Source organism: Panthera tigris, chromosome C1 (genome assembly GCF_018350195.1).
Source record: "Panthera tigris isolate Pti1 chromosome C1, P.tigris_Pti1_mat1.1, whole genome shotgun sequence".
Taxonomy (NCBI): Eukaryota; Metazoa; Chordata; class Mammalia; order Carnivora; family Felidae; genus Panthera; species Panthera tigris.
The window spans coordinates 90,969,214-90,984,627 of NC_056667.1; the positions used below are offsets into that span (position 1 = coordinate 90,969,214).

Consider the following 15,414-nt stretch of genomic DNA (forward strand, 5'->3'; position numbering starts at 1 on the left):
CCTTCCAATTCCTTAAACATGCTACATTATTTCCTGATTAAGGGCCTTCACACAAGCTACCTCTCTACTGTGGAGTTTTCCTACTCTCCGCTACCTCACACCCTTTACACAGATCCTTTACATTTCACCTAGATGTGACTTTTTCTAAATGTCCTTCCCGGACACTGCAGGTTAAGTAGGCCCTCTTATCATACACTTTCATCTGTGCTTCTGCCTCACAAGACTTGTCAAAATTTCTGATGATTTTGTGAAGTTGTCTTCTGCTTGTCCCTGTCCACCAAACTGTCCATCTTATTTACTATTGTAACTCCAGCATGTGGCACAGGGCCTGGCACATGGTAAGTGCTATGTAAATATTTATTCAATAAAAGAATAAACGAATAAGCAAATACAGTAAGGTCATATGTAAGGAACAGATGGTTTCAAATATGACCTACTTAGTATTCTACATACCCCCAAATCCGTGTCCCAAGCTCCCCTTGCACCTAGAGCGGGGGGAAAAAACAGAATGCTGCTGCCATTTTCTCTCAATCTTGTTACAGCTAATGGGACGATCTCTCCATTTAAAAATTTTAATGCTGAAATTATTCATCCTTACAGTAGCAAGAATAATATGAAGAATTCCCATATACTTTTCACTCAAACTCCTCAAATGCTAACATTTTACCGTGATTGTTTTATCAATCTCTATTATTCTTCCTGAACCATTTTAGAATACACTGAAGACATAATGCCCTTTACCTCTAAATACTTCAGTGTGTATTTTCTAAAGCCAAAGACATTTGCTTCTCATATATAATCACGGTACAATTATCAGCAAAAACCTAACACTATTACTTAATCTAGAAACTTGAAAATTTGTTAACTGTCCTATGCATGTCCTTACAGCAAAAATAAATAAGTAAATAAAAATTATTTTTCAGGCACAGGATTTAATCCAATACATGCTGTGTGTACTCGTCTCTTCAGTCTCCTTACTTAAACTGAAACAACTCCTCAGTCTTTGTCTTTTAGGGCGTTAACAGTTTTGAAGCATACAGGGCAATTATTTTGTAGACTGTCCTTCAAATTGGGTTTGTCTGATGTTTCCTCACAATTAGCTTCAACATATGCCTTGTGAGGGCAGGAATACTACCAAAGTGATACTGTATATTTCTTAGAACATCACATTATGAGGTACAAGTGATCTACTTCTTCTAGATCAAGTAGATGTTAACATTGATCACTTGATTAAGGTGCTTCTATTTTTCCCTTTGTTACTAACAAGTTCTTGTGAAAAGATACTTTGAGATTATGTGAATATAGGAATAACCAATTTTTTAAAAATTAGCCAGCTCTTCTCTATGGTCCAACTAATTCTCCCTAAATAAGAACTTGGGGAAATGTTTAACATCTCCTTATGGGTCATGAAATAGCTAATCATGCAACTTCTCCTAGTGTAATGGTCTATCAACATTCTACCTTGCCTCCTTCCCTCATGCATACAAAGAAAGAAATCTAGGATGCTATTTCTTAAAGCACATAATAAAATATCTAATCTCATTCATCATTCATCAGATGAGAAAGCTGAATTCCAGACAGGCTAAGTGACTTGCCTAAGGTCAGACAGCTACTCAGTAGCAGACCTGAAAATAATTAAGTGCTCATTGTAGAGCATGAAAGGCAAAAGTCAGTTCAGTGCCCTTCAAATACATAAGCCTTACAGATATACTGGATGTGTTCTAAGCCAGATTTTCTGTGCCAGTTTTTGGCAAGTAAGATCCACAGGACAGAGCAGAACATCTTCCATGGAGTCACTGCAATTTCTAGGGAAGCACAACAGCTCACTGCTATGCCCGAGTTCTCTGTGTTTTCTTTCTTTGTCACTTTCTTTTCTCTTGGCCACATTCATAAGTCATTTCAAAGGCAAAAATAAAGTCTCAGAGCCCTGGGAGAGAGCATTGCCTACAATGGGATCCTCACCTAGAAATGTTGTATGCTTCTTGCCCAATCTGGACTCCTGTTTAATTCTGACCAGTATCTTTTTGTATGTTATTCTGCATTTGCGTGAGGTAGTTCTGCTGTCATCTTATCATGTTTTACAAACTTGAAAAATAGTTGGTGATTTACCCAAGAATATTTTAACCTGGACTTGTACGGAAGCAAGCAGCCTCTTCTACAATGCCCTGGAACTTTCTTTTCCAAGGTGACTGTACTATTTCAGGAAAAAAAAAAAAAAAAAAAGCAGGTTGCAGGAGTTGGAACTCTAATCTCAACCTCTACCCAGAACATAGGGTGGACCTAGGCATTAGCTTGCCTGCTCTGCTTCCTCCAAAATCTTTTAGAGGTAATGAAGAGGTCAGGGCACTGTCCAATCCAGTATCCCAAGGCAATACTTCCTGGTAAAAATTATTTCTAGATAATATGTAGCAGCATAGCCAAAGCTATGAACAGAGGTGAGGACTATAAAGACAACGTGCAAAATCTTTAGGTGGTGTTCTTCCTTCCCTCTTCTGAGAAGTAGGGTATGCAGAAAAATAGAAGCAGTGTTTTAATGAAGGGTTAACTCTCAACCAGGATCTGGTATATAATAGGCAAGGTATACTTGAATATCATAAAAGCAAAGATGTGAATTTCTATGAATTATAATTAGTAACTCAACTCAGAAATGTAGGAAAATGTTTGCTGTGTGAGGAGTTACTAGTAGTGATGGTGGTGTTAGTAGTCATAGAATCAGTTGTAGTGGATATTTGTTGAGTTTTTACCATGTACCAGCACTATGCTAAATGCTTTACAACTCCTCATTTAACTCTCAGAACCATCTTAGTATTCTTCCTGTTTTATACAAAAGTGAGCATAAAGTAAATAAAACACAGGGAGAGTATCATAAATTTGATCTAAGATTATAACCATGCTGCACGGTAATGACCGAATAATCTTGGAGTCCAGACCACTGTACCCTTATTTCTGACTGACATACTAACTTACTCCCTCCTTTCTTTCTGGTAAGTTTGTAAATGAGATATTCCCTGACCACCCTATATAAAAACAGCAAACTCCCATATTCCACACTTGGCTGAGTGTCCCCATTAAAACAGAAGCTCCACAAGGGCAGAGACTTGTCTTCTCAACTGCTGTATCCCAGTACCTAGAACAGTGCCTTGTCTGGGTCAGGTATTTAATGTCTGTCTGTTGAAGGAATGAATAAATGGCTAACTGATAAACAAAACCAAACCCTGACAAAGATTAATTTTAAATGAAGATCTGCTTTTACTTCCTGACCTTCTTGTGCAGGTGTCTGTGTGACCTGCCCGAGTCTTTTAAAAATACCAGGCTTGGAGTATTTGAACACATAGCTCTATTTGTTGAAAAATTTCCTGTAGCTCTCATTGATGTTCAAAATCGTTTTGTTGGCTATTCTCTTTTTGTTTAAAAAAGAAAAAAAAGGCAAAATGTCTATAACTTCATTCCTAGTAGCTAAATAAGTCTGAGCATTAAATACTTTGTTGAACCCTAGAGACAAATTTTAGATTAGGCAACTCCGCTCATTGCTGGACAACATCCTCTGAACACCTACACGTGCCGAGCACAGAGAAAGTGCTGGGAGGAACCATGCAGGGCAATACGCGGGCTAATGACCTTCCACTAAGATGGGACATCTGCTCTCCCTGACTGCCAACCTCTCCCACCTTGGCTTTCTAGAACTAAGGGAACTCAAACAGGATTTTTAGTATAATTGACCTCCTTGGCAACATTTGTTATCTCCTGCTGCTAGCAAGGCAAAGTAAAGGACTAGTAGGAAATTATACTTTTCACGTAGGGAAAAATATCATTAACTTTGGTAGTCTTAAGAAATTTGTAGGAAAACACTAGACCAAAATACAGAAAAGTAACTTTGAATAGGTGTTTAAAGTTTCAAGATAAACTGTGCTCTATTTTTATTACACAAGCTTGGATCATTTATTACCAATCCTTGTGAAGAGAACAACTATTCAGTTATTCAAAAAAAAAAATCTGTTAGTTGATGTGACAAATTACTTGTATATTTACTTATATACAAGTGTATGAGATTTTACTGATGTTGTTAGAGTCCTGTGAGTGTTACCTGTTTGCCTTTCAGTTTCTGCTTTCGGGGCGGTGGGGCAGGTGTTGCGGTGGTGGGGGGGGAGAGCTAAAGTTATATTGCACGACGTAAATTCTTTTTTCCAATGCCTCTAGATATTCCTGTTTTGCTTAGGCTAAAGATTCTAAGAGTAATAAAATTGTATCCATTTCTCCTCCAAAAGAATTTTACTTAGAAAAATAATAATATAAGGGAAGAAAATCACACTTCCTTCATAGAATTTTTCATCACAATGTTCTCTTTACATGCTGCATCTATCTCCAGGAAGATTATGTGACATTAAATGAGGATGAGAAAACAGTTTTGACTTGAACTCACACTCCAACGATAACATGCTAATCTTTTATGATTAGCTGTGGCATAGAGTTCATGCTGCAAGAAAGTGGCTCAGTTATACTTGTAAATACTGGCATCAGAGGAAACATGCTTTAGCCATTTCAAAATTCTGAAAGTAATCACTGAAAGGGAACCATAAACATATTTGGGATACCAGGTGAGAAGGGAGAGCTGCACACCAGCCTTGCTTAAATACTGTTAAACAGCATTATGACCACAAACACGTATGAGTTAAAAAATTTGGCTAATATAAATATCACCGAAAAGCATGAAACTTACATATTAACATACCCTTTACATTTCTAAACACAAATGTGACTTTTAATTTGGCACAAAAAGCTATGTCTAGACATGTTCATATACCTGTTGGTTCATCTGATTTTGCTTAGCTCCAAAAAACCAACAAAAACAAAACGAAACAAAAAAAAACTCTGGCTAAATACATCAGTGTATTAACTGGCTATATTTCAAAATTTGTAATAAAGATGTTTAATGTTACTGTGCCTCCAATCCTTATGTGACAGCAAATTGTATTCTTAATGGCAGTACTCACAGCTGTGGCCTGCTCTATTACCCCTCTGTCCAGCTGAATGTTCTGGCTCCTTGTATGGAAACTGTAGGGTCGTATCCAAGGTTCTAAAACCTTCTTTAAGAGAATGATGCTTGTAGTACTCCACAAGTTCCTTTAGGATAAAAGATTTGAAGATTATTTTTGATAAGGATAGTTTTGATTTCAAACACCTGAACATGAACACATAATTATATACAACATAAGGATGATTGAGTTAATGCCAAATTTTCAGTAAGTATATGGAAGGGTAAGCAAATGATAATCTCTCCCTGCTTTCTGGATGTACATGACATCTAACAAGTAACTGTCCTTGTAACTCAGGCCACTGATAATATGAGTTACCTCTTATTGTTGTTCATGGATAGAGAACATCCTGTTAGTCTTCAGTCAGATGTGGTAAATGAAAAGAAATCATACTAACCTTTAATTTCAGAACAGTAATTATTGTTCTTATTTACATAATACTTGTTTTTCTAAACAAAAATGAAGAGACAGCTGTTTGCTGAATATATAGCAATTTCTACTTTCCTGCATTTCTTTCAACGTAGCAGGAAAACAAACTTTGATTCTAAATGTTCTTTTCCCATGGTAAACTCAAGTTCATAAACCACAAATGCTACTTGACATTATTTCTGGCTTACAATGAAGTGTTAGTGCCCTTCCATAGCTCTGCATATCAGCTGCTACTTACAGAGGTCAATGATGTAGTACTTTCCATTTTCCCTTATACCTAATTTTCCTTAAATGCACCCAAGCCTAATATAATAACCATCCACCATGTCCCATGCTAAAATTTCAGGAAATTTCTAAAACGTCAGTTTCATAGACTCTGCACAAATCTGAATCTCTCTACTTTAATCAGAAAATGAATAATAATTCATAATGAAAAAATAAATATTACTAGGTAATACTGTAGGTATTATAATGTTTCTTAGAAATACCTGACATGAAAAGCAAAATCACTTTTAACCTTATTATTCATTACTTCTATTACTGTTTAGAACAAATAGGGTAAAAGTAACTCATTTCCTCTAAAACCCATACTGTCATCAACTCAGTACCTCCATTCAGTGGTGATGTTCAAAGTTTCCAAAACAAATCAACGGAGCCAAAAATCACTCAAAAGAAGTAAAAAAGAATCATCAATGATTTATATCATTTATGATTTACATTATTTTTTACTAAACTCAGATAAGTTGTGTAATGAATTGTGAGGGGAGTTCCAGAGGTCACAAAGATTATGAAGGTAAAGCTGCTGCCCTCTAGGACTGTTCACTGTTGAAGGAAAGTTAGGGGTTATGGGCACCCAAAGGCAAGAGAGAGAATTTCCTTTTGTGAGCCCAGGGGAGAGGTTGAGGGAACAGTTCATGATAGAAGTAGCCTGGCTTAAACTGAAGAACAGGCAAAATTTCAGAAGCCAGGAAGGAGGGAAAGATTATTTTAAGTAGAGTAGTCAGGCTGGAAACAGACATAAAGGTGACTGAGTAAAGGCCACATTCATAAACCAAAAGCAACAGGGTTCAGCTGAAGCACTGGATAAAGCAAATGAAGATTCTTCAACTCCCACATCTGTAAAATGGGGATAATAAGCCATTTCACAGACTATAGTAAAGAATGTAGAAAGTGCCTGGTACATGTGAATAATCGTAACAGCTCCCACGAGCCCATGTGCCAAGCTTCTCACAATCTGCACACAGTTAACAAGAGCAAGGCTGAGTCCTCATTGATACTCAAATCTCAGGGAAGTTACCAACTTGGGAAAGGTTGCCCAGCTGATGTCTGTCTCCAAAGCTTGTGCTCTTAACTACATCATACTATTAGCAAGTAGTGCCTGGCAAATGTTAATATACAAAAATGGAGGCAAAAGGGAAGGAGCATTTGCCAAGTGTCCATGATGTACAAAGAACTTAGTTTTCTGAGATATAAGATGCTAGGGTTTTATGCACTTTATCACTATTTATAGATATATGGAAATCTATTCATCTATCTACATATGTTTCTTCTTTCTTTTTTGAGCCCAAATTATGGGGTCCTTGATGAAGCGAAGGCATCTGGAATCTGACTGACTTAAAAAGAAAAAGAATCAAAATACCAGACAGAAGTTTATATCCTCAATGTGGCTTCAATAGTCAGAAAATGGCCTTCTTTATAATGTTTTTAAAAAATAAAAGGCAAAATTTTGTAAGGTCTCTGCAAGAACTGTACATATATATTGTGTTGCTGATGCAAATGACATCAAAGCAGTGTTCTCTTAGTCTTATTATTTAAATTGAGGAAAATGTGTTTTTTCTTTAACAAAAATATTAAAATAAACCTGAAAGTAACTCTAAGCCAATAAGATGAATTTCAATGTAATTTTGTTATAAATACTATGAATTTTATGCATTATATTATGGATTAGGATGAATTAAAGCTTATGTGAAGTTGGCTAGAAACCACGGAATTATCACGCTGAAAAGGACTTGGTCATCATTTCATACCTAACCATCTTCAAATTTTATGGAAGGAAGAAAAAAATGACTTTTCCAAGGCCTAAGGGTCATGCGGCTTGGTAAGCTACAGATACTCCTTTATCACTTCACTAAGCATGGAAGAGATTTTAGCTCCATTTTTACAGTCTTATGAGGGTAAATCTTCCTACATGTTTCTAACTGGGTAGAATTAAATTGTGCCACCATGGGTCTTTTCCAATTTATGCCTTTATGCTTTCTGTATTTTAGTCTAATCCACCCTTGTTTTAGCAGTCATTGACCTTCAGGTACTACAAGTAAATAAGAAGACTCTAAACAAAAGAAATCGCTAAGCTTTCCTTATCTCGCACTGACACAGCAGTGTCAACAATTCAAGCCTCTCTGAAAAATAATGAGTGAGAGAGCCCATCATTCCAATTACCAAGGAAACAGGCAATGGAGCTGATTTATAAACAGCATTTGGACATGGATTGCCTGGCATACATGAAAATTAGAACAAAATTAATGCCTTGTAATCTGGATATAGAAATTCATTTAGAATTTGAATTTAATGACTAAGAAAAACAAAGATTTTGATTAGCCAAGCTATTGAAACCCAAGGGGAAAGCTTCGGTCACAACCACCTAAGGTCAATCTTTTCTTTAAGAAACTGGTTAATTTAAAACAAGTTCTGGAGTCTGCTTGCATTTCACATCCTTTCCAAATTAAAATTTAATTCCAGGCCCTAGTAAGTTTCACAGGTAGAAGAATATAACTTTACCACCCATAATGGGAGGATACTGAACTATTCTCAAGAAGCAACTCAAACGCACAGACCATTATGTACTTTTAATGGAAACTGTATTGTGTGACACCAACATGACAAAAGATCATTCCTTGAAGTTGTATGGGCCTGATTTAGAGAAGCCTCTATATTGCTGGAGTGAAATCAAAGGTGCCTATTAATTCTCTCTCTCCTTGTAAAGGGGCTGCTTACTAAAAGCGGAGCCATTCCTGCTGATCAAGTATCCATGTGGCATTTCTGAGTTGAGGTTTAAAGGACAGCAACTACTGTGAGGTTCTTGCTACAGATGGATTTGCGAATCTGAAAGCTGCTTTAGAACAGTGGAGTCATTTTGAATTCTACAACAACATAATGATTTCACAAGGTAAGGTCTCCATATAAGTTTGTTCAGCAAATGAACAGAAACTAAGGCGAGGGGCGGCTCCAGACTAGTTCCACTGTTTAGCAGTTTTTACAGTTATTTGCTAAACCTGACAAAGGGTTTGCCCAAGACAGAGTTTTCAGTTCCTTATCTTTCTTTTTACAATTATATCCCTTTGCTAATAGTTTTTAGTTTTGTTGGAGCTATGCTATTAATTGACTTCCCTTCCTTTAACCACTGTGCTATATGCGTCCTTACAGAAGGTGCATTCCTCTGGATATGGAGGAAAAGAAAAACTATGTATGTGTCTCTAGCAATGGCATTTCTGATATTTTATACCTACCATATAAGGCAGAGTTTGCTTTAGCTCTGCGACAGTACTCTCAATTCCCTTTCCAGAACATCACTGCAGAAACTTTCACTACTCTCTGGTGTACATTATTTGAATTCTGAGGCTCTGTTGCTTATACTAGAATCACAGCTTTGTATGTAGATAGGAACTCGAGGACCTATGTCTGCTAATCCAGGTCATGAAGTATTTACTGGCTTTTTACTTCGAACCTTAGCTGCTGATGAACTTTCTTGAGCTGAACCCAGGGACACAAAGCTGAATTGATTGGCCCTTTCCAGTGACTATTCCTTTCATCCTCTTTGCTTGTCTCCTTGGATGGGAGTTCCTTTTGTTTCTTTCAAAGTCGGCGAAGCTGGTATTCATCTTTGGCCCTACAGCATTTTTTTTTTTTTTTAAGTCTCACGTATTAACTATGATACCGTGGAGCAGCCTCATTATCATCCATGGAAGTTCTGCAGGTGAAGACTCAAGCCAGTATGTCTCGCAGCGATGTGGAGACCCCCTGTGCATGCTTTCATCATGTCTCAGCTGGGGCTGCCATTCATTATTTGTGCACCCACTTGCCACCTCCCTCCTAAGGTTTTCATTTTAGGAAAAACCTCCTCAGGTCCAGTTCTCTCTGTGCTCAGCCTGCCTGTTCCAACAGAACGTAAGTCACTTCCAGCAGGGAGGATGCCTGCATCTTGGCTACTAATTTGACAGGGCTCACATTTTCCAGGACATAATCTTGATGCCGATCCTTAACTTGTGAATTGGAAATGTGATATTTATGTCCAGAGAGGTTTTCTGACTTTTCTTTCAACTCAAGACACTTCCATTTCTTTAAAACATGAATCCCTGTATCCCCGTCTCGAAGCAGTTCTAAATTTTTAGATAAGGCTTTCAAGCTGGCCTATTTTGTAAGACTCTCTTACGTTCAGTCTTTAACTTTAATGTTTAACATCTGCAAAGTGCTTTGAGATGTTTTCCGGAGGATGCAGAATGTATCATTTGATTGATGGTTCAATCAATGAGTGGTCCTTCCCAAAGTTACTCAAAGTACTTACAAGTACGTTTACAAATGCATCCTGTATCTCATGTCCAAATTCTTCATTATCTCAAGAAACTCTCAAACTTGAGAAACAGACTTGAGACCACTTTTAAGGAACTTTGAACTTTTTCTTTACTGTCAGCAATGCCTATATTGTGCCATATACACACTGTCTTTATGACATACATAATATTATGCACTAATAAAATTACTAAGTTGTACTTTTTTAAATCGTAAGACTAAAGTAATCTTTGTTCATTTGAAGCAACTTGGTAATATGCTATTTCAATTTAAATATATAATGCCTATGATATGACAACTGTTGTTTGGTAAAAATGTTACCCTGTTAATATTTAATTTTCCAAGGTAATGAAGCAGAACTATGGCTCAGATGATTTAAAATAGCAGAAACTACAAAAAAGCTTTTCCATTTGACATTATATTGCGTTTTGCATGAAATGAACCTGTGAGAGGTATTTCACCAATTACAATTTTTTGGTTATTATTAAAAATACCTTCCTTTGCCCGAATGAAGAGATAGAGGCAGAGAAAGGAAGAGGAGAAAAGATGCGTATGTGAAGATCTGCTCTGTCAGTCAAACACAGGGCAAAACACAAATAACTGAAAGTGGAGTCAATTTGTCTGATGCTCTAAGAATCATAAATAGTGTGGAACTCTGAAATATTATCTAAAACCTGCAAACTTAATTTACAGTGAAAAATGAGTGGGGCAATATACAACTTAATTGGAATTCTTAGAATTTTCAGGATTCTGTTGCAAAATTACAGAATTCTCTTTAAACAACTTTAAACATGAGATTTCTAAGAAATGATAGAATTAAACTGACCTTTCTAATTAGAGCAAAATAAGGACTACAGATTGAAAAGAACTAATCAATGCTTACCATTAAACTTTTAAATTTTCTATTTTCTGCAATGTGAAAAAAGCCATCTCTTGTTAAAATCTTGATGTGCTTTGCTTCATTATTGTACCTGTGGGCAACGAATAACGTATGAATATAAATGTGTTTTTAATCAGTAGAAATCAATAATTACCAGAGGGCATGCCCCAATAAAATTATAGGAATTAATTCTGAAGACAAAATATATACCTATGCCAATACACTGGCGACAGCTAATTAACAAAATATATTTACTAGATTGTTTGAAGATACAACCAATATTTGAAGTGTGGGGGGGTGTTAGATTTGACCAACCATTATGCCCAATTTATTAATTTTGAGAATATAGAAAAACAAAATAAAACAAAATCTAGTAATATCTATTTTTAGAATTTATAAGAAACAGACACATATCAAATCACCAAAATACAATGTTATGAAAGAAATCTAATATGCCAATTAGCAGTCTATAACACTTAATACTGTTTTTCTAACAGATATTTTCAAGTATTAATGAACTGTCTGGATGGATACATTATTTCAGCTGCAATTAGAACCTTGGTTTTTAACTTTAGTGTTATACATGTCAGATGGTCTATGCAATTATGAAAACAGGAAATCTATTTCTGTAAAAGGACTTGTCCTACTTACTTAATGCTAATTGCATATTCTCCTGACTCTTTGGTCCTGTGCCTCACAAGGTAAGTACTATTTACCCTATTAATAAGTTCAGTCTCTGCCTGCAATCTTTCCATTGCTCCAGCATACCTGAAAGAAAGAATGACACAGAAAAGTTGGGTAACGTACCTGGAACAGACAGAAGCTAAAAATAGGTATCTGTCGGGATTTTCATTTAGTGGCAGATCTGAGTTGTTTTTAACTTTACTTCTATACTAATTACATTGCTTCAAAAATAATGCAGAAAAAAAAGTCCTTTAATAAGAGAAAAACAAATGGTCTACAAAGTTAACCACGGTGAAGTGAATAGTGCCTAACACATGGTAAGCACCCAGTTAGTAAATAATTATCAAATAATAAATGGGACAAGAAAGGAGTGAGTAGGTATTGAGTCAGAGATTTATAGGTGGTTTAAGAACAAGAAGGAAAAAGACTCGTAGGGAGAGACTATCATGCATAGGACATACACACATGCACACACGTGTACGCACTTACACACTTACACACACACACACACACACACACACGCACACCCAGGACCCTCTGAACTTTCACCTTTTCTATGTATAGTATGAAATGAAACCTACTTTGGCATCCTTTTAAGAAAATTCCAGTACAATTTATTTAAAAAATTTTTAAACGTTTATTTATAATTAAGAAACAGAACATGAGCAGGGGAGGGGCAGAGAGAGGAGGAGACACAGAATCCAAAGCAGGCTCCCGGCTCTGACCTGCCAGCACAGTGCCGGATGCGGGGCTTGAACTCACAAACTATGAGATCATGACCTGAGCCGAAGTTGGACACTTAACCGACTGAGCCACCCAGGTGCCCCAGTAACAATTTATTTTTAAACAATTATTTTGGGGGATATAAGATTAATGCTTATGGTCCACAGTTTGGATAACCAATTTTCTTAAGAACTTAGTTGTAAGTAAAATTTAATTTAAACCTCCCCCCTTTTTTTTTTTTTTTTTTTTGAGAGAAAGAGTGTGTGTGCAGGCACACGAGCAGGGGAGGAGCAGAGAGAGAATCTTGAGCAGGCTCCACGCCCAGCATGGAGCCCTCCATGGGGCTTGATCTCAAAACCATGAGATCATGACCTGAGCCAAAATCGAGAGTCAGACACTCAAGTGAATGAGCCACCCAGGCACCCCTAAAATTTAATTTTAAAAGATAGTTATTTTCAATACCAGAATTTAATTCTTCCTAAACTATCTTCATCTTAAACATACCAAAATTCCATAACAGTAACAGTTATAGTCAAAGGCCCAAATTCAATGTTAAAATACTCTTTAGTGACCCTTTCACATCAAATATAGGTTTTACATATTTGCACAATATAGAGATTTTGGACAATAAAAGTCAAAAGGAAAAATTTTATGTTTCCACTGGCTCTCTTTCAAAACTTCATGAGTTAATATTCCAGAAAATTCTCTCATTCACTTACAGACTCGGATAACTTGGTATAAACACCTGCCTTTAACTTACACTAAGTGTTTACTTAAAACACAAAAGTTTGTTGATGGAGGATATGTGAGATTTTCACCAAGTACAGAAGCAGAGCTGAGGGCATTTTATGCAGATGGTACCTTGGGTTAAGAGCAGTTATGATAACCCATGAACTACGAGTACCTGGTATGATCTGGTCACTCTTCAATCTTATCTCTCACAACCCCCTTCTTCACTAGTCTCTAGCCTTCTTTCAGGTCCAGAAATTCACCAACCGCTTTTTGATCTTAAGAATCTTCTCAGAGACTGTATTCTTGCCTGGAAAACTCACTCCACACACATTCCTTCTTATCATATAAGCTCAGAGTGAGGTCTTCTCTGACCATCCCATCTGAAGAATGTTGTCCTGCATCTCACATATTCCACTCCATGATTATTATTACACTATCCTAATTTCTTTCATAGCACTTACCATAATTAGTATATAGTATATGCATTACTATCAAAGTAACACAGAAACATAGTTTTAAAAATGCAATCTGTACAATAATAATGAAAAAACAGCATTACCCCATCTTAGCAGCTTTCTATCCCAAGTTCCATTTCAAAAGCATTTTATCTATTTTTTATTTGTGCTTGCATATTTCTAAATAATATCAAACTACAATTTCTTAAATTATCAATTTTTAAGTGTCAGGAATGAAACTCCTTTCTCTTCCTTTCAGGCTAATTCTGTCAGTGTTGTTCCTTACTCTTCCTTTTGTAACCTCTACAAAGCCAAGCCATCATCTGGCTCAGTTTTGTCATGTTTGCATAGTCAAAGAACACTTGACTCCAAAAAATAATTCAAGTTTTTGTTGGCTCAAGCTTTGTCTTACAAATTCTTTTCAAATTCTCCAAGAGAATGATAAACTCCTCAATGATACACTTCTCAACACCATATACTGAACCTGTCCATTTGTTATCATATGGAGACATTCATTTCTTCTGAGCCCTCCACCCTCTTGTTCTAATCCATATTACTTGTTCTCTAAACCTGCTCAATTATTATAGTACCGGGACATCCCTTTGCTCTCATTTCCTGGATTCCGTATTTCCCTCTTTTTGGTTTATTAGCCCATCCTTCAGCTTCCTATAAATGGATACATGGGTTGTAATAATACTCAGAAAGCCTCACATCTAGAAAAACATTTTTATTTTACTTAATACAGAATTTGCCTGGGTATAGAATTCTAGGCGAGAAATTACTTTGCTTCTCAAATTTTGAGGCATTGTCCTATTGTCTTCTAACTTGGAATTCATTGCCATTCTATGTGATCTGATCTCTTTTTGTCCCTGAAAGCTTTCAGACTGTTTTCTCTATATTGCAAATTTCAAGATAATATGCCTTCAAGTTATGTACCATACATTTTAGTTCGATATTATCCTTAACTCTCAGTAACATCTTTGACTTGCAGCCATATATCCTTCAGTTCTAGGAAATTTCTGTCTTGTTTCTTTGATAATTGCTGCTCTCAGTTTTCTCTTTCTGGAGTTCTCACTAAATTAATGCTGTCCTTGCTGGATCAATTGTCTAACTTCTCTATCTTTTCTCCCATATTATCTATTTCTTTAATTTTCTGGAAGATTTGCTCAACTTTGTTTTCCAACTCCTCTACTCAATATTTAATTTAGAAGAGCTCTTTCTTGTTGTCTGATTTTTCCTTTTATAGCACATCCAGCTCATTTCCATGGATATATTGTCATCTCTTAATTCTGAGAATATAAATTAAAGGTTTTAAAAACACATCTTTCTACTGCTCATTCTAATGTCTGTGTTTTTCCTGGTTTCTTTTTCCCATTTAATCTATTTGTTTTCTAGTTCAAAGCTTTTCTCAAGTATCTGGTTGCTCTTTGTCATTTGTTTACATTTAGGAGAGAGACATCTCTGTGGGGACAGGAAGCACCAAATTAGACTTGCCAGGTAGGAACCTAATCATTTGGCAAGAACCTAATTTCACGGGGCAGGATAATATCCAAATGATTTTAGGTGTTTTGTTTTGTTTTGTTTTCCACTGAGTCTATTCAGTTTCTTTAGAGAAAAATCTTCCAGATCCTGTCTGGATGCAAGAAAGGTAGTCTGCATGTATGAGACCCAGGTGTCACAGTCCTGGAACTGAGCTATACAAAGGAACTGGGCATCCTCATCAGTCAGTATGGAGACCTTCCTTAATTTGACCACTCTGTTTGCAGTATACCATCTCTCCCAATCTCTGCTGGGATTGCTCTAAGTGTAAGCCCTACATGGCTCAATTTTTCCACATAATATACCTTCTAACTTCAGTGTCTCTTGCTAGGGTAGGGGGAAAAAAGTTGTCTGACTACTTTGGAGAATGGGG

At 36.4% G+C, this 15,414-nt stretch overlaps 1 protein-coding gene across 3 annotated transcripts in view; it reads right to left on the bottom strand.

Annotated features, from left to right (window-relative positions):
* The window catches only part of VAV3 (vav guanine nucleotide exchange factor 3), a 356,891-nt gene that overhangs the window by 17,224 nt on the left and 324,253 nt on the right, over positions 1 to 15,414 (bottom strand). For all 3 annotated transcript variants that reach the window (XM_007090051.2, XM_042998088.1, XM_042998089.1), the window contains 3 exons: positions 11,560 to 11,676; positions 10,912 to 10,999; positions 4,992 to 5,121 (listed from right to left, as the gene is read on the bottom strand). In XM_007090051.2, the coding sequence (XP_007090113.1) occupies positions 4,992 to 5,121; positions 10,912 to 10,999; positions 11,560 to 11,676 (335 nt within the window). The remainder of the gene's footprint in view (positions 1 to 4,991; positions 5,122 to 10,911; positions 11,000 to 11,559; positions 11,677 to 15,414) is intronic.